At 42.7% G+C, this 19,035-nt stretch overlaps 1 protein-coding gene across 1 annotated transcript in view; it reads right to left on the minus strand.

Moving 5' to 3' along the window:
- The window catches only part of LRGUK (leucine rich repeats and guanylate kinase domain containing), an 89,172-nt gene that overhangs the window by 19,155 nt on the left and 50,982 nt on the right, over positions 1–19,035 (minus strand). Inside the window, exons 12-15 of the mRNA XM_058681259.1 lie at positions 16,489–16,585; positions 13,529–13,642; positions 11,457–11,658; positions 9,543–9,638 (exon numbers count right to left, since the gene is read on the minus strand). Coding sequence (XP_058537242.1) covers positions 9,543–9,638; positions 11,457–11,658; positions 13,529–13,642; positions 16,489–16,585 — 509 coding nt within the window. The remainder of the gene's footprint in view (positions 1–9,542; positions 9,639–11,456; positions 11,659–13,528; positions 13,643–16,488; positions 16,586–19,035) is intronic.

Genomic DNA, 19,035 nt, shown 5'->3' on the forward strand with positions numbered 1-19,035 from the left:
GAAAACCAAAGACTTCATGGGTTAATTTATATTGAGGCTCCATACTTTCTGATGTATTATTTTTATGTAGTTCATCTTTTGGGAATTTTCTAATTATGTCTCATAAGTACTTTTAAGGTTTAAAAATTTAACTCTCTAAATATTTGCCACTCTAAGTGCCTTCCAGAGACTCAAACATAGTTGATCATGGAGGAAACTAAGTAAATTTCTGAATTTTTGCACCTAAGGAAAGCGCTGGAGCCTTGGTACACCCCACACAGAGCTCACAAAAAAACAGCTGTTCACCTACGCTTCCTTCCTTTTCCACCTTGCCTGAAATTCAGTCTAAACACTGGAAATGGACTCATTTCAGGCATTTACCAACTTGTTCTGACTTGTACAGAGCAAGCGGCAGGCATTCTTTCTGCTCCCTCAATTGCTACCCTTCCAAAAGATGCCTATAAAACAAATTCAACCATTCAGTGGCTCCCCACAACTCAAAGTACCACTGGGTCTCTTGCCCCTTGCAGTGAGGAGATGGCCTGGCATTCCTGCCTTTTTGCTTAGGCAGACATTGATCCTTCTAAGAAAACTTCTCCCCATCAGTGCAATGACTACGCCTGAAAACTGGGAAACTTAGCTCAAGATGCCCTTCTTTTGGAGGTGTTTCTAGGGCTAATTCCTCTTTCCGAAGTTGAATCTAGTTTCCTTTCTTGGTGTCATTACAGTGGAAAAATTAGTAAAAGGGGTTTTTCTATCTGTGCATAGCCAATTATCTTGCCTTTTTTCACAAAAGAGAGAGCTTCCTGAAGTGTTCCAATCATCTCACTGTACCAAGCAACTTACCCAGTATCTGGCATAAAGCAAGTACTCAATAAATACTTGTTGGATGATTGACCCAACTTAATAAAAAAAAAACTTGAAATCATCTTACTACTATTATCTCAAACTAGATAAATCAGAAGACATTTAAATCAGAACAGCATTATATGGATCCTTTGTTTTATAATAAGATTTATGCCCCTGGATTTAAAAAGAAATCAGTTTTCTGCACTGCACCTGAAATAATATTTGATAATCATATGGTATTATACTAGAATATAGTCATCAGTAATATTTTAAAACACAGGATACCAAATAGTTTTCTGTGTAAAACTGTGTTGCTGTGTAGGTATTCAGCAACTATCTTGTAACATTTTAGGGGTTGGCTTTGAAGCGTAACTCACAGTTATTTGTAGTCTGGGACTGTAGTCCCCATCCATGGGAGTCGGCCTGATGAGAATGTCTAAAAGTAACTGTGACTCTGGCCAGAGTAGATTGGTTTAAGAATGAGCACCTGCCAAGTTGGGCCAATTAAATCTTTGCTTAGAATTTGCTGCTTTAAACTTAGGTTCAAGGGACAAGGCAATGGAAGCTGCCCGAGGTAAAACTGGAAATAAACTTGAAAGTCAAGTGCAGAAATTGATCTGAGTATGAGAATGAGTTTGGAGAATGAGGTCAACCCAGAGAAACAGAAATGAGTAATGTCCAGGAGATGCTTAGAGTTGTGATATGCATAACAACTGATCCCAGTCTGATATCCTGCTGCCGCCCTGTCCATCCCACAGACTGGCTGTGAGACTCCACTCGCTTCCAGTAGCTTGCCTTTGCTGGCTCAGCTTGCATTCCAGTCATTTGCCAGCCCAAGACTGCTGATGGCATGAACAGATAAATTAAGAACTGATTCACCTGAGCTTTCTCCCCAGTAGTTCTTTAACTGATTTAACTAGATGGTTTGGCATAATGAAGGCATGGGCTAATTTACATGAACTTCCTTTCCAAAGAAAGAAGGGATTCATTTTGAAAGACATTTCAAACAAAAGTTGGTGCCAGGCAACATAAGCCAACACAAATCTGCAATGCTTAATCATTGTGTCATGAATGCAAAGACGTCGTCTCTACGAAGATTCCACAAATTAAACAGTATGTTTGAAACCTGGAGAAACAACAAAGGTTTCCTTTGTTTCGAAGGCTTATTTACCTATTTGAAAGACACAGTGATGGGGGCAGGGTGGTGAGAAAGAGAATCTTCCATCTGCTGGTTCACTCCCCAAAGGTCATAGTGACTGGGGCTGGGCCAGGCTGAGGCCAGGAGTCCAGGAACTTCATCAGGCTGTTTCCAGATGGGTAGTAGGGGCCAAGCCCCCGGGCCACAACTACTGCCTTCCCAGGCTCATTAGCAAGGAGCTGGATGAGAAGCAGAGCATCCAGGACACTCGAATGTGGAATGCCAACATCGGAAGAGGCAGGCCTGACTACTGTGCACAATGCTGGTCCCAACAACAGCTTCCTTTCTCAGAGTCCTGTCTTGAGCATTTGATAACACAGTGGGTGTGAGAAGTTTGTGGTCTATTTGTGAGCTTTCCTAATTAAGTGACCACAAACCTAATGGCAATTTGGCTCTACTTCAGCCAGAGTTGGAACTTAAGTTGTAATTCACGTCTGGACACAAAGGTTGTTTGCTGACACCAGCCTTCAGACTGGCTCTGTTGGATGGCAGCTGCCGACAGACTGCCTCTCTCCTTTGCTGACCCCTTCAACAGAGGCTGTTCTCCCACACAAGAGGCACAGGGGCACAGAGGCACACGACCAGGCATTGGATGGCCTCTGGACACCTGTGCTGACCTGTGCTTGCAGAAGCAAGCTAACGTGTAGACTCCTAGCACTCTGACTATGGCTCCTCATTCAGTCACCATGCTGCTTCAGGGGTCACAGAATCGACTGGCCTGGTAGCTGCAGAAAGGGCTCAAACCTGGCTGCTCTGACTGCCCCTGGCACGCAGTCATCCCTCTCGGTTGTCCTGCCCCTCAGCAGAAACCTGATCTGGGGCAGCGGCAGCGCTTCTGTGCCATCTTGGTTGGACTTGCTTCCCTTGGGTGGGCTGCCTGGCAGCACGTGTATTATCTTTTTGGAGCAAGCTTTCTCCGATCTGGCTTGTGTCCTTAGGGGCTTGTGCTTCCTCCACTGGCTGCCGGGCCGGGGCCACGCTCTCATGCTCTGGGGCTTCCGAAGCAATATCTCCCTTCTGAGATCCCCCTGTTTTATGATCTTGTTCCTCTCTGCCTGGATGCTCCACAGGAGTAGAACTGTGTGGTGGTGACTTGGCCAAGGAGTTTTCAGTCTGGAGTATTGTTTTGGGTGCAGTCTCGCCCTCCTGGCTTGGCTGATGACTACTGAGGTTGACATTGTTTTCTTGATGCAACCTTTCTCTTTTCAAAGACGGTTCTGTTTTGGACATACCCATGTTCTGAGCTGGGCCATTGTGCAGTCTGTGAGTATGGGCTGTTTTTTGGAAATGAGATTTTTTCTCCCTTTCCTTTTCCTGTAATTGAGGATTGTTAGGTGCTGGTCTGGTGTGGAGTGGCTCAGGGATTTCCAGTGTGCCATCTTGTCTTTTCTGGCTCCTCTGCAGGCTCAGAGCAGGGCTGGGGTTAGGCCGGTCAGGTACCCTTGCTGCAGCTGGCTTGCCATGGGACCGAGGTGTCGCCTTTTTCAGATCTGTTGGTCTGTTAGCTGTCTCTCTCTGGAGAAGGAGTTGCTTTTTCCTAGCTCCCACCTGCTTCCCTGGCTCCCGGTTGTGGGGAGAGGCCTGCATGTCTGTGGTCTTCTTGCTAGAGCAATGGGCTCCTTTGGGGGTCTTTTCTTGCATAAGCTTTGAATCATGATGAAGGAGCTGTGGTTCATCCAAGGGAGTGGGGATGTGTGGGAGCCTAATTTTCTGAGCCTCGTCTTCCCGGGAAGCACTGGGAGTGTGCTGCTGGGCTTGCTCCTGGCTGGAGGAGCTGATGTGAGGGAGCCTCACCTCACTCACGTTCCCTTCCTGGGCTTGCTCAGGGTGGTGGGGGGCTTGGGAGCTCAGATTCGGGGACAGTTTGGGTTGGGGAGGGCTGATGGGAGGAAGTTTAGTGGCATCTCCTTCCAGAGCTCCTGAATGCCTGGGAGAGGGAGTGGCGGTTTGATCTGAGCTGGTTCCCAAAGTCTCTTCCCTGCTGGGTGAGAGGAGTCTGGGGGTGGGCCTCCTGCTCTGTAGGGGAGCTAGTGTCCGGGGCTGCGGCAGCCTGGTTGGGGCCAGCCGGCTTCTAGGAAGCAAAGCTGCCAGGGGTCCCTTTGCTGGGCCCTGTTCCATGTTTGTAGAGATGTTTTGTGGGGGTGCTTCTGGGTAGGGAGTACTGACCCAGACACCTTCTGCTTTGGGGATCTGCCCCTGCAGAGGCGGCTGAGCAAGTGACTTCCCTGAATCAGGAGGGGAACTGTTGGGGGCGGCTCTGGCTGAATCAGGTTCCGCATCCTGAGTTAGCTGAGGGCCAAGGGAAGTTGGACCAGGTCCCTGGTCAGGTTCAGAGAGGGGAGGATCTGTGGGGTCTGCCTTGGCTTCTCCAGATTCCTCATCCTGCTCTGGCTGGGGGATGCGGGGTCCAGGAGCGGGAGGGTGCTGAGGCAGCCCTTGAGAAGGTGCAGTGGAAGACCTGACCACACCTGCTCTCGCCTCTTGTGACTGGGCCGCATTGTCTGGGACTTCTGCCACAGGGGTTATGGCTTTGGGAGAGAGGTGTGATTGCTGAACATTCTTTTCTGTTGGATTTGGGGACACGTCTTGGGCCAGCTGAGGGGCACTGAGCGCTGGGGAGATGAGCTGCTGAGGGTGCTCGGTAACCAATGGGCTATTGAGAGAAAGCTCTTTTCCATGGGTTTCTCCCTCCTGGTTCTGGGGGGTATCTAGGTTCTGATTTTCAGTGACTTGTGCACTAATTTGCATTTCGGAGAGATGTTCTGTTATCTGGCCATCTGCCTGCAGTTTTGCCAAGCGCCTGGGGGAAGGAACCAGGTGTGCCGGTACCCCAGAGAGCGTCTTCTTGCTAGAAGGAGCCCCTGCTTTGATACAAAAGGAAATAAGCTGAAAACAGTCTTAAATGTTTAGAAATTCCGAACAAAACATCTTTCCCTTTGTCATATGTACAGGCCCTTGAATAAGATCACATTGGACCTTTTCTTCTCCTTGGGGACAGTTAGTGTCTAGAATTCTTTTACTGAGTAGAATTTAAATCATTTTAGGTAGCTGGAGACAGGAACTTGCATGAATAAGCACAAAGAAGAGACTTCCTCACAGAAGTACAATTTATCTATTCTACAGCTGATGAAGAAATCTTCCAAGTGAATGAGATTTTAAATGTCTGCCTTAGAGATCAATGCTGCTTTTGGGGAAAGGACCCCCAGGCCAGCTGGAGCCCCATTCACTTGATTCTCTGTTTAACAGCAGTCCCTTTAGACAAGCTGATGTAGGACAAGTCTGCTTGCGATGCTCAGCAGGAGCTCAGGAATTACATGACAGTTGGAGGAAGTGGGGAGAGGATGGGTACCATGGAATGATAAGACTTCAGGGCTGGGAGAAGCTGCCCTTGTCCAGCTCCCAACCCCAACAATCCCCGAGCCTTCCAAGTACACCCTGGCTTCAAAAACAGCTCTCCGAGGCCACTGGCAAGGCGGAGAGTGGGATGGCTCCAGCTGATGGCCACAGCAGTCAGCTCTCACAAGCTCTCTAGTCTCACAGACACAATGACCTCAGCAAGCACTTGTTTAGGACAGGATCCCTGCCATATGCCAGGGTCCAAATGCCACCCAAACCCATTCCTGGGGACATGGCTGGGAGTTGTGTGGTGGTCAGAGCTGAGAGATTAGTCTTAGTTCATATTGGGGGAAACTTGATACTTAGGGATTCTAAAACAAATCACACCTCCAAGATAACCCCACAGTGGAACATCTCCATAAACAAGCTCGACTCTAAGCCCCCGACCACCTCTGCTCCTGAGGCAGCACGAGCTGGGACCACTTGGTTCTCACTGAGCCTGCTGCACACGGCCCCTTTCTCCCCAGCCGACCACATGTCGCTGCGAACACAGCAACAAGGAGAACTCCTCTCCTCGGAGAGTTTGTGAGGGCATGGCTTATTCATCATTCTTATCACCCCAGTTAGTAACGGCTATAAAATGAAATAACTAGACAAGTGAGGTTAAAGTGTATGACAGTAAAGTATCTCAACCAGGCAAATTTAGAGAGAATAAAAAGGAAATATTCGCTAGGCATTGAAGGAACTTTTCAATAAGTACAAAAATCTCAGTTTGAGGGAACTGAAAAGCTCTGGAAACAGGCCATGACAACAGTTACGCAACACTTTAAATGTTACTAATGCCACCGAGTGGCATACGAATATAGTTTAAATGGCAATTTTTCTGTTCTTTATATGTATATTTTTAAAACACAACAAAATACATAAGAACAGTACAATCCAGGGATGCCAGTTTTTTCCTTCCTTCTACCTCCTGATTTCCTTTAATCAGACATACCGGATATTTTCTCCTATTCACATAATTTGGTAAATGATGCCACGACCTTTGTTAAACACTTGTAGCCCGGCGGCGTGGCCTAGCGGCTGAAGTCCTCGCCTTGAAAGCCCCGGGATCCCATATGGGCGCCAGTTCTAATCCCGGCAGCTCCACTTCCCATCCAGCTCCCTGCTTGTGGCCTGGGAAAGCAGTTGAGGACGGCCCAAAGCATTGGGACACTGCACCCGCGTGGGAGACCCGGAAGAGGTTCCAGGTTCCCGGCATCGGATCGGCGCGTACCGGCCCATTGCGGCTCACTTGGGGAGTGAATCATTGGATGGAAGATCTTCCTCTCTGTCTCTCCTCCTCTGTGTATATCTGCCTGTAATAAAAATGAATAAATCTTTAAAAAAAAAAAACACTTGTAAAAGCACCACTTTAGGGACTAGTGAATTATCATTACCATTGTCAGGTTCCTCTATTGTTAGCAAGAATTCTGAATAAAAATCAGAAAATTTGATTAACTGCATTTTATGACCTTTGTACCAAGAACTTGGAGAGATCCCAAGCTCACCTTTCTGAAAGCTTTGATGGAAGCATCGACTATCCCAGAAGAAGCAACACAGAGGGTAAGGCTTCCTATATTAAGCTATGAATAAAGTGAGTTTTTCCTTATTTTAAAGAAACTTTCTTCACCGGGATTTTTAAAGTCTTCATGCTTTAGAAACAAATACTACCTGCACTATTACAGGAAAAAAATGAAGCATTTCCATACCAAAATGGACATATATTTCTAATTAATAGTGCATTTAATGGTGGGTATTTGGCACAGTGTCCTTTGGGATGCTGGCATTCCACGCTGGAGTGCCTGGGTTCAGCTCCTGACTGTGCTTCCCATTCCTGCTAACGTAGAATCCGGGAGGCAGCTCAAGTACGCAGGCCCTGCTATCAACAAGGGGGACTGGGCTGGCATCTGGGGTCCTGACTACGGCCTAGCACATCCCCCGTCACTGTAGGTATCTGGAGGAGTTATATATACTTCAACCTACATCTTAAAGTGAAAATTCTATTAGTTAATAACTGGTTGGCTCAGTTGGGGAGTGATATTTTTATAAGTTCTATCATTCACTTTTTTCATTAAACCAGACAGGTGTAATCTAATTAGCTCAAGTAAATAGTTTTATTACGTCTTTAAAATGGTAGCCCATTTCCCTATGGATGCATTACCTGGTCTATTAATTTTACAAAAGCCAACTGTGTCAACAGTCACTTTCAGAGACAGAGCCCCACAGGCTACTAAGGCTGTTGTGCTCAACAGCTGCCATCCAGAGCAACCATGGATTTACAGGTGCTCAGATCCGGTCAGGCTCAGGGAACCGACTCCTGATGTACAAACCAGCACACCAATTCATTAATTTACAATCGGAGATGGGCCTGGCTCAGCAATCAAGGCAATATAGGGCACAGCCTTCACGGAACAAGTCTACCCCAGGAACCAAATTAAAGATTAGGAAGTTTCTTGGTTAGCAAGAATTAAAACAAAGGGAGGCAGATTTCCTCAACAGAAACTTCCCATTGAGCTACAGAAGACTCACTAGGCTTGCTGTACAACTCTGCTCGATAGTCACTGCTTTCCGAAGAAAAGAATGCCTGATAAAAAGAATCAGGACTGAGCAAATACACCGACACGCCTCTAACTTAATGTCTCCTCTTCTGTAGATGGAATACAGTATTTAATTCCTCCATTAAACATCATTTCCAGACAAGTCACACTTTTTTCAAGACCTCTTCAGTTAGCAGGCCAGCCCTGTTCACTTCATCTCCTGTGAGGTGTATGTAAAAGAAAATTCTTAATCACCATTTGTTGTTTTGTAGTTCCACCAAAACACCAGGTGGACTTGGTCTGGGAAATTTGAGTAAAATTTGAGTAAAATCAGCACAATTGGCTTGAACATGAGTTGCCTCAGTCTGACCAGGCAAAAAGGTAAGCAAAATCACCTTTAGGCAAAGACTCAAACAGGTGAAAGAACAGAATTGCAGAACATCCACACAGAAGCAAGAGGCTTCTGTTAGTATTTTAGAATACGTCACGAGTGAAGGGAGTTCATTCCATTGAGAGATTTTAAAACTTTCATTGTTGTAAAAAAAAAAAAAAGAAAAAAGAAAACATTTACTTTCAAAGCTTTTCAAGCACACAGTTCAATGACATTAAGCAACTGCATATGGGGTCTAACACCACCATGCCCCTGCTGAACTCTGTCTTCTCACACTGAAGCTCTGTGCTACTGAGCCTGCCCCACCACCATCCCAACCCTGGCAAGCGCCCTTCTACTTCTGTTTCCCTACGTTTGATTATTCCAGGTATTTCATGTAAGTGCTCAGACACTATTTGTGTTTCTGTGACTGGCTTATTTTACTTACATAACGTCTTCGAGGATCATCAGTGCTGCAGAATGTCTGACTTCCTTTTTTTTTTACTTTTTTTTATGTTTGCTTTAAAAGGCATTTTTATTTGGAAAGCAAAGTTACAGAGAGGAGAGACACAGAGCACAGAGAGATATCTTTCATCTGCTGGCTCACTCCCCAAATGGCCACGATGGCTGGAGCTGAGCCAATCTGAAGCCAGGAGCCAGGAGCTTCTTTCAGGTCTCTTATATTGGTGCTGGGTCCCAAGGCTTTGGGCTAACCTCTGTTGTTTTCCCAGGTCATAAGCAGGAGCAGGATGTGAAGTGGAGCAGCTGGGGCTGGCACCTTGGCTCAACTGGTTAATCCTTCATCTCCAAACACCAGCATCCCACATGGGTGCTGCTTCATGTCCCAGATGCTCTATTTCCCTTCCAGTTCCCTTTTAAAAAGACTTTAAAAATCCTTAGACACGTAGTAAATCCCTAGCCTCACCAAAGGAAGCTATCTTCCAGAAGAATGAGTTCAGAACAATGAGGCCAACTCTCTTACTCACTGCCACTGCTCTGCTCAGCACGGCTCCGTAAGGGAAATCCTCTGAATCCCAGGATGGTTAAGCAGACAAGGAAATTTACAGGCCAGAGGCTGATCCTCACATCATTTTGGAGCAACAGTCACCCCAGATTAGAGATGGAGCTAGTATTAACTTAGGTAATGAGTAGACAAATAACAACTCAGAGATATGTTTACTTCCATGAGAAAAAATTGTATTCTGGCACAAAAAAGGGTCTGGGACAGTACCTGCAGTTGGCGCCAAACTTTGGGCAGGCCCCTCAGTCAATCCCAGGTATTCTCTGATGAGTCTACTCAGCTTTTCGTAAGCAACATCCAGATCATCTACAGAAAAATCAGAGAGTGTACTGTAATATACCAGAGCTCACCAAATACAGTCAATGTTCAACTGCTGGTGGTCATGACTTATTCACTATACCTAATGTTACGCGTATTGCTGGTAGACAAAATGCTAAAAGGAGCCCATTGACAGTTCAGCTTCATTTGATTTCTTACCTTTCAGTAGGGACAAAATCAAGGTAACAGACATCACATCCTTGATTAGATTACACTACATAGCAGAAGTTTTGACAGCTATGATTTTGGTTATTTTAGGGTTAACTTTGGGTTACTCAAAAGGGAGATCATCCAAGTGGGCCTACTCTAGCCGCAAGAGCTCCACAAAATAGAGACTGTTTGCTCCAGCTGGGGCAGAACAGGAAGTCAGAGAAGCAAAGCACAAGGAAAAGAGAGTGTGCAGCCGACATCCTCGAAATGGACACGACAGAGATGCACAGCCTTGAAATGGCAGGGGGCATGTGGACAAGACACGGAGGCAACCTCTTGGATTGAAGACAATTCTTGGTAGGAAGTCAATAAGGAAACTGCAACCTCAGTGTTAGAGCAACAAGAAACTGTGTTTGTCAACAGTAATGAACCTTGGAGAGAACCACATAAGCCTCAGAACAGAGGGCCCAGCTAATACCTGAATTTTAGTTCCATATAACCTAAACTGAAAATCCGGTTATACTGTACCACACTTCCAATCTACAAAGCAGTGAACTAACAAATGGGTGTTGTTTTAAGCTGTGAAGAATAATCATTTCAAGGTAGCAACACATAGGGTATATGAACATGGAGATCAAAACTATAAAGTTGAGTTTTATGAAACTGTTATTTTCATATGTCAAAATAACTGAATATCAGCAATTGCATATAGACTAAGCTAATGTCTCTTAAGCACCCTGTCCCCCACCATGTAAGTAATCATTGTTGTGAGTTTTTGAGGATCCTTTCAGAAATTTTTAATTAAAATGTGATACAAGAAAATATAATCATGTGGTTCTTTTTTTATTTTTTATATACATGGTGGTATGTTATATTTATGGTTGCTTTTTTAAAGTATGGCTTGAAGATATCTCCTTATTCAGATACAGTGTTTTTTCATTTCTTTTTGTGGCTGTGTAATGTAGTACATCTTTGAAATATATAGAAATCTCCATATTTCAATAAATTCTTCCCCTGGCTACTGCCTCAAATGAAATAAGTGACTATTTCTAAAAGAATTTTGAAAAATATCTGGCCCAGATATTTTCATTGTTATGGTCATGTTTTTTCAGAAAGCCACACTGCTCTTTTATACAATGGAATAGCCCTACTTCAATACAATGTTGAATTAAACCCCCTGGACACTACAACCTTCAGACATTTGGGATTAAAATAAGATGCAAAAAGAAATTTCCAGAAAGAGGATGATCAAATGGAACTGAAGTCAGCCTATGTGGTCAGAGAGTAGAGCATATACTCTAGGCTGGCTGTGAAACCCAAGTGACTGGGGCCATGGCTTAAAAGTTTGGTTTTTACCTTATAAGTAGATTTTGGTAAGGCTTCCAAAGGTTTATAAGTCTTTCTAGAAACGTAAATGCTTAAGTCTGTATTTCAAACTATGTATCATCTAGGCTTGTACTCACAATAGCCCCAACATAAGATCCTGTGCTTATTTCATGCCAGTATTTATTAGTTAAAGCCTTAAAAATAACAGGAAAAGATAGTTTGATTACAACAACAGACTATTTCATCTCTTTGGGTTCTTACTCCTTTGTGCGACTCTCTGTGATTCACTGTTACCCAATAAAAAACAAAGCTTGGCTGAAAGTTACTGACCTGCATTGATTACTGCATCAAAATATCCTGGATATTTCTGATTAATTTTAACATAAAGGTCCACTCTGGAAACAGCAAATTCAACTTCGGCCCGACTGAATAATCCTTTCCTCCGCAAATACCCCTCATATTTGTCCTTGTTCAGGGGTACCACTAGGATATAGCGAGGCTCAAAATAGGAATATTTCAAGCTTCTTACACCCTATACATTTAAAGAAAAGATAGGAAAATAGAAACAGGATACACGATTCAGAAATTACTTTGGGGATAACTGACAATATAAGTAGTATTTATCTAAATAAGTAAATTATTATATTTTACTGTAACTATAGGTTGGATTACTTTTTATTTTAATCGAATATTAACCTGTCATTGAAAATATTACAATGTATTCTACATAGACTAATGACTCTATAATAATAAGTCTGCTAAAAAATCATTCTATATAAAATAGCAGGACTGTGACTTCAATAATGAAGCATACTTTCAATTCTGTTTCTCCAAAGCCATCTGCCAAGAAGAAAAGAAACCCCTGCTAAGCCTTTGTCATCACTTTGGAATCCTTGCTGTGCCTCAAAAGGGAACCTGTTTGCACCGATTCCCATTTTATTCACAAGTTCTGTCCAGAACCAAGAGGGTCAAACTTCTGATAACCTTGGCAAAGCAGTATAAGACACTGGTCTGTGGCATGGTTGGTGCCATCTCTCTGCCTCCTGGATGATGTGTAAATCCCTTAAGCTCTTTGGGGACCAGAGTCCTCAGAGCTGACTGTAAAGCTGCTTGCACCTCAAGTCTGTCGTCAGTGTAACTCAATGTGCAAAATCTTTGTTTAAAAACTCAGTGGGAAGAACTATGAGCTCCTTCTAGAAACAGCTACTGAGACAGTCTATGACAAGGGCAGTCTGGAAAAATTCTTCAGCTGTGGAGAACCAGGAGGAATCAAACATGGTTCATGAAGCCAAGCTCCCGGAAAAGAGCAAGCATGAACTCCCCAGCAGGAGAAACGCCAAGCAGGAGCCATCACTCGAGGACTGTCAGACCAGAAAGCGGTAGAAACACACAAGATGGCGTTTTTGCACTCAAAAAATGCCTTTGTAAGGAAAGAACTGTTTTTTACAGTTTTTCTCTTACTCTGCTCTCTGTTGTTCTTTAGCATAGAAACAAAGAAACACCCCCTCAAACTACTTAACTGCAGAAAGATGAGAATGAAATTACTGTGAAATTCACAGAAAAGTTAAAAAGCTGATAGACATATCACCAAAGTTAGGGAACACTTAAACCCATAAGAGCCAAGAAGGAATTACAGCCTTCTGCTTTGTGAAGTTAAAAATATAAAAAGGTAATGGATCCAGTTTGAACAGTAAAGGAATATCAGATTTGACTAAATTCTGTTTACTCCACATTTGGTCTAACTAAAGCATTTATATGTGTTTTTTTTTTCTGATTGCAAAAGTATTATACTGCTTGGTGAAGGTATCCAGACAAAGCAATCAAGCATCTTTGAGGATTTTAAGGATATAATAAAGCTTTGTATTTTAAAATCAAGTGTGAGATGGGTTTCCTTGGATCTTAATTCTGAAGAACTTCTTGACAGTTGCAGTTGAAAGAAGGGGCACAGAGCAGTCTCCTGAACTCTGCAAGTGCAAATCGCCAGAAGTATGAGGAAACTGAACCCCGTGACAGCTGGAGTCAAAGAACAGCGCAGGTCTTCCAGCTCTGTGCAGAGGGCACAGGGTGCAGAAAGCACCCAGAGTCAGGCTTTAGCTAGCAAGACTGTGTAAACAGAGACCGTGTTCTAAAACGGGAAAGGACAGTCAGTGAGGAAATAACCTAGAGAAGAAGCCTCGAGCGGTGGCTTCACCTACAGTGTAAGTGTGAATTCTTGTAACCTAACTTCTTTCATTTAAATGTTTCATATTTTGCCACCCTTGCATCAGTTATAACCTTAACACCGCAACCTTCTCTGGTGCCTAGCAGGAGACTGCTGTATACAGTAACCCCCATCTCAAATATATATATTTTTATATACCCACTTACATTAAAAATAAATTAATTGAGCAAATGATACTTACTTCTATTTCCAAATGAACACAGCTTGCTAAACCATCTCTTGCAATACCTTCCACAGTGTCTCTACTCAGTCCATAATTATGACTACCATACTTAAATGTTAGAATGAATTTCCCCTGGAATTAAAGAAGTATGAAGAATATAATGGAGCTTAACATAAATAAAATATTTTGATATTTTCTATAATTCCATGAAACAAACATTAGCAACCATGTAAGCCTAACAATGTTATAAAACTTAATATTCAACTATAATAGAGAAATTTATTCAGAATTCTCAACTGACAAAAATATAGGCTTTTAGAAATAACCTGCTGACCAAATGCTGGAGGAGTGTTAAGGTCCTGAAGCACGGTAGAACAAGCCAGTTTGTTTACCCACTGCTTGCCAAACCCCTCACCTGTACTACAAGCCTTCGTTATGGAGACAGGAAACCATCAGCTTACTCTCTGCCTCCACCATTTCAGCACACCAGTAGTCCAGAAAAGGCTTCCATTCCTACATGGCTTTCATTCTGGGATAAGCTCTAAATTAAGGATAATTCTTGAAGGGAAGGAATTACAGATATCTTCCAAGACAGTCTCATCCTGTTTTTTTTCTCATAAGTGTAGCTTGTTACTGATACTGCCTCTAATGTTATTTAATACATGTTGTCTGCACTATAGTATTTTGAAGTATAAATACTGGCTTTCATCTGTATGCTGGGAGCTCAGTTGAAAGCTGTATTCTACCGCCCACACAACCCCCAAAAGGCAAGTAAAAACACAGGTCTCAAAACTGTGACTTTTCTTTGACATATTATGCTTATTGAACTAGGAAGTCTGATCTAAATTGGGAGACAGGTGACAACAGAAGGGGAGAAAACATGGATGACCTTGGCTAGTCTGATTCCTCACATATACTGACTTACAATGAAAGGAAAACTTAGAGCAGCCATAGGAATCCGCTGCTACACTGTGCCTCCTGGCCCCTGCTGTTGGGGAAGTGTGGCACTAGGAGCTCAACCATCTGTCAGGAAAAAGGGCTGAAGACCAGGAGACCCAGGGTGTCTCTCCAGTGGCATGGGTCTCAGGATGATGTGTCCGCTGTGGGTGACAAGAGACTCCTGCATCTTCTGTGATCAAACGACATTTGTGCCAGGTAGTCCGAAAGTTTGATACTCAGCACTGAACAGCTTTAGCATGTTCCTCCCTCAAAGTCATGGACTATTGTTCTTTGAAACAAACACTGTGACTCCTTTTTTGGGTTTTTTTTGTATGTACATCACTTGTATTTATCTAGATGTGTTTGATTTAGATGTATCCAGATTTACAGGGATGTTCTCCCACACTTTGTCTACTATGTGTGATGATTCATTTTATGTACCAATTTGGAAAATACTTGGGAGTGAAATTAAAATTTTAATTGGTGAACTTTAAGAAAGCAGATTGTCCTGCCCTGCATAACATGGGCAGTCAATTGCACGCTGGATAGAAAACAATCAGCCTTTGGACTTCACCTGCACAACTGGTTTTCCCAGACTATACAGCAATGAAGAGTCAATTCCTTATTTTAAGTCTCTTTGTACATACACAAGAACATCTTAAAAGGTTCACGGAGAAGGACTTGATGTGGCATAGCAGATTTTCCATGAAGCTTTTGAATATACCTTGGACATACATTTAATTGGTTTCCTTTCTCTAGAGAACTCTGATGATTACTCTGTGACTTACCTGTTTTAAAAAGTATGTATCTTATTTAAAAAAAAAGATTTAATTTTACTAAAAGATTTATTTTAACTGGAAAGGCAGAGTGACAGAAAGGGAGAGGCAGAAGTGGATGCAAAGAGAGACAAGTCTCCTCCCGTCTGCTGGTTCTCTCTCCAAATGGCTGCGATGACCAAGGTTGGTCTGGGTTGAAGCTGAGGAGCCAGGAGCTTCCTCCAGATCTCCCATCTGGGTGCAGGGGCCCAAGCATTTGGGCCGTCCTCTGCTGTTTTCCCTGACACATTAGCAAGAAGCTGGATCAGAACTGAGTAGCCAGAACTTGAATCCATGCCCATATGGGATGCCAGTGCTGCCAGGTGGCAGCTTAACCTGTTGCACCAGACCCCAGAATGCATGCATTCTTAAAGTATTTTTCAGATATGACTTACGCATTTGATTTCTTTTATGTGTAAGGACCTGCCCTGTGGATCAAGATGGAATTTTCCTAAAGGATATAGTATTTGGAGGGAATCTTTAATTGGAAAGAAAGGAAGGAAGGCAGGAAGACAGGCAGAAAATCCATTACATTTATTTGTTAAAAATTGGGAGGAAATGGTCCTTCCTACCTTAATTTCTTGTTTTCGCAGTTCAAGTTTTTATTAAATGTCCACACATTCATCTTCCTTAGAATTTTTGGCAGTATTTGGAATATACAATTAAAATAATTTCTCCAAAAACATAAAATAAACTAGTGAAGAATGGATGTATTAAATAATGCAATAAGAACTAATTTCTCACCATAAGCACAAAATTCAACTTTTCTCTTTTTATCACTATATATGTGTTTGTGTATGTAAGATACATATATCTTTTATATATATATATATATATATATAAGACTTTTATTGGAAATGCAGATTTACAAAGAGAAAGAGAGACAGAGAAAAATTTTCCATCCACTGGTTCACTCCCAAAGTGGCTGCAACAACCAGAGCTACCAATCTGAAGCAAGGAGCCAGGAGCTTCTTCCTGGTCTCCCACGTGGGTGCAGGATCCCAAGTCCTCGGGCTGTCCTTGACTGCTTTCCCAGGCCACAAGCAGGGAGCTGGATGGGAAGTGGAGCAGCCAAGACATGAACTGGAACCCATATGGGATCCTGGCACTTACAAGGAGAGGATTTAGCTATTGAGCCTTTGTGTCAGGCCCTTCATCACTATTTTCTAATATCTCTGCAAAAGTAGGTGTATTTCTTGTGCAAAAAATAAAGAACATTCTTACCATATTTAGCATTTCATCAAAAACTTCTTGAGAGACAAAGTGATAATCAACTCGGTCCCCTTCTCCAAAGTAAGGCGGTCTTGTGGTATGACAAGCTCTGAAATCATAAAATAGACAACCTAACTTGCATTTCTCCTTACTTGAAGTTCAAAATGGAAAAGATTTCACTATGAAGTATTACATTAGTCATTTTTTTTTGTTACTTCAGCTACAATACCCAAGAAGCTACTTACAAAGGAAGAAGGCTTATTTTGCCCGAAGGTTTGGAGGTTTATGGTTCACAAATGAGCAGTACCATTGGAACAGCTTCTGCTGGTGACTGGCGGTGGAGTGAAGGAATGATCATATGGCAAGCCAAGATGCACAGGACCTCTGGGAACGCAGTACGCACAGCCCTGTGCTCACATCCCATACAACTGCAGTGGTCCCATCACAGGGGCTCCGCCACACAACCTAATCCAGACTACTCACTACGTCCAAGACTCTGCCGTCAGACACCTGAATTCAGTTTGTTTTCATCTATACCCCACTAACATAGTATTCTGGGGATCAGGTCTTTAGGATTTCTGTGGAATACCCAAATTATTTTCCAAACTAAAGATGTATGGTTTTAGAAAGTGAGATTGACCCATACATGAAAAATCACACAATTGTGGAAAGAGTATGGCTTTGAAGCTTGAGACTATATTCAGTTGCTATTTGTGGGATTATTCAGCTTTTCAATTATCAACATCACATTTTAATTTGAAGCATCTCCTCAGATATTACATAATAACATATCAAGAAGCATAAGCATTAATTATGTATTTGTTTTTTACTCCACAAGCATTTTTGACCATCTCTCCTCATCCCCCTCCGTCTGGCTGGCCCCTTTGTTTATATCAGAACTCAATTTAAGTGTCACCTGGCCAGAAACACCCTTTCTTGGCCTCCTATGGATGGACTATGCACCATGATTCTATGGCGAATGAAATGTCCAACTCAGACAGGACTTTTCTAACCACTGTCTGAAATAGAATTCCCACCTCCCACTAAATCCCCCCATTAGAACTGCCTTCTTTCTAAACACGTCTTTGTTTCCCCTACATTCTTCAGCAGGACATGATGAATCTAAAAGTGGAATTGTGCCTTATTCTTCTTATTCATCATTGCATTTCCAATGCTGAGAACATAGTAGGAATTCATTATACAGATGTAAAACAACTTAAAAATGAAACATGTGAAGTGGGTAACAGCTAAAGAGAGTTCTATTACAGATGATTGATTACAAGAGATTTGCTCAGGATATGGTATTGCGGAGCACTGGTTTCCCATAGGAATGTCAATCCAAGCTTATCTACTTAGCTTCTCATCCAGCTCCCTGAATTAGCAGTGGGGAAAGCAGCAGAAGACACCTAACCTGGGACACTGGGATGAAGCTCTTGGCTCCTGGCTTCAGTTTGCTCCAGTCCCAATAGTTGAGGACATTTGGGAAGCAAACAAGCAAATGGAGGATTCCTCAGTCTCTCCTGTCTCTGTCACTCTTTTGAATAAACAAAATTAATGCTTTTTTAAATGATGCTAATTTCTCTGTACAGATAACAAGGGGACACAGGATGGGAGAGGAAAATGGAGAGGAAGGAATCCCTATAACTATAAATTCCTATCATAAAAAATGAGTTTTAAAAAGTGATTCATTCAAGATTATACTGCAGCATGACACCCCAAACTCCTAAGCTCATGTCATTCTACCTCTTCAATGTTAAATTCTGGGAATAGAAACAGATTTGTAGATTATCCTGCATTTTAAAATAGCTAGACATTTGACATGTTGTTTAATCCATTCCTTACAATAATCATAAAGTAGATATTATTTCTTATTTTTATTTTACAGATGATGAAGTTGAGGCTCAGTGATTAAGCAAGGTTATCAAGTAGCAAAGCCAAGATGACAACGGTGTCAATTGTTTTTAATAATACAGTAATTAAGAGTGTAACACTGTAACCTCGAAAGCCTGGCTATTACAAAGTCAAAGACAAGTAAGTATCATTCTTAGCACGCTCCATGCCCATTATAAACAAGGTAAAACTACATTCTGAGGTCTTAACATTACACCTGAGTTGCTTACTCGGGAAAGAAAGCATGTTCTGAGAAGACTGAGAGCACAACTGTTCTTTGCTGTCTGAGTATCCTGGCATTTCTTTCCCAGGCTTTGGCCGAGAACAAAGCCCACTGTTTGCTCCTGTCCTTGACAGGCAGGCATCCGTGCTGCACACCCTTAGCACTGCCTTTACAAGCAGGTGTTGAATTTACATTTCCCAACAACAGAGCTGAGTGGCAGGGATTGTTTTCAGAATGTCTAAAAGCAAGACGAAACAAAGAAGCAACCTGAAGCCTCTGGGCAAGTAAATAAAGAGCTGGTTCCACAGATGTGGATAATGCTGATGGCAAAACCTGCAACTGTTTTCTACTACAAAGGACCCAAAATGACCTGTGGTTTTTGGATCTGTCTTCCAATTTTCCCACATAGAAATGTTTCCTGTGTTAAAGGCTGTTGGAATCTGAAC

Source organism: Ochotona princeps, chromosome 25 (genome assembly GCF_030435755.1).
Source record: "Ochotona princeps isolate mOchPri1 chromosome 25, mOchPri1.hap1, whole genome shotgun sequence".
In the NCBI taxonomy this organism is placed as follows: domain Eukaryota; kingdom Metazoa; phylum Chordata; class Mammalia; order Lagomorpha; family Ochotonidae; genus Ochotona; species Ochotona princeps.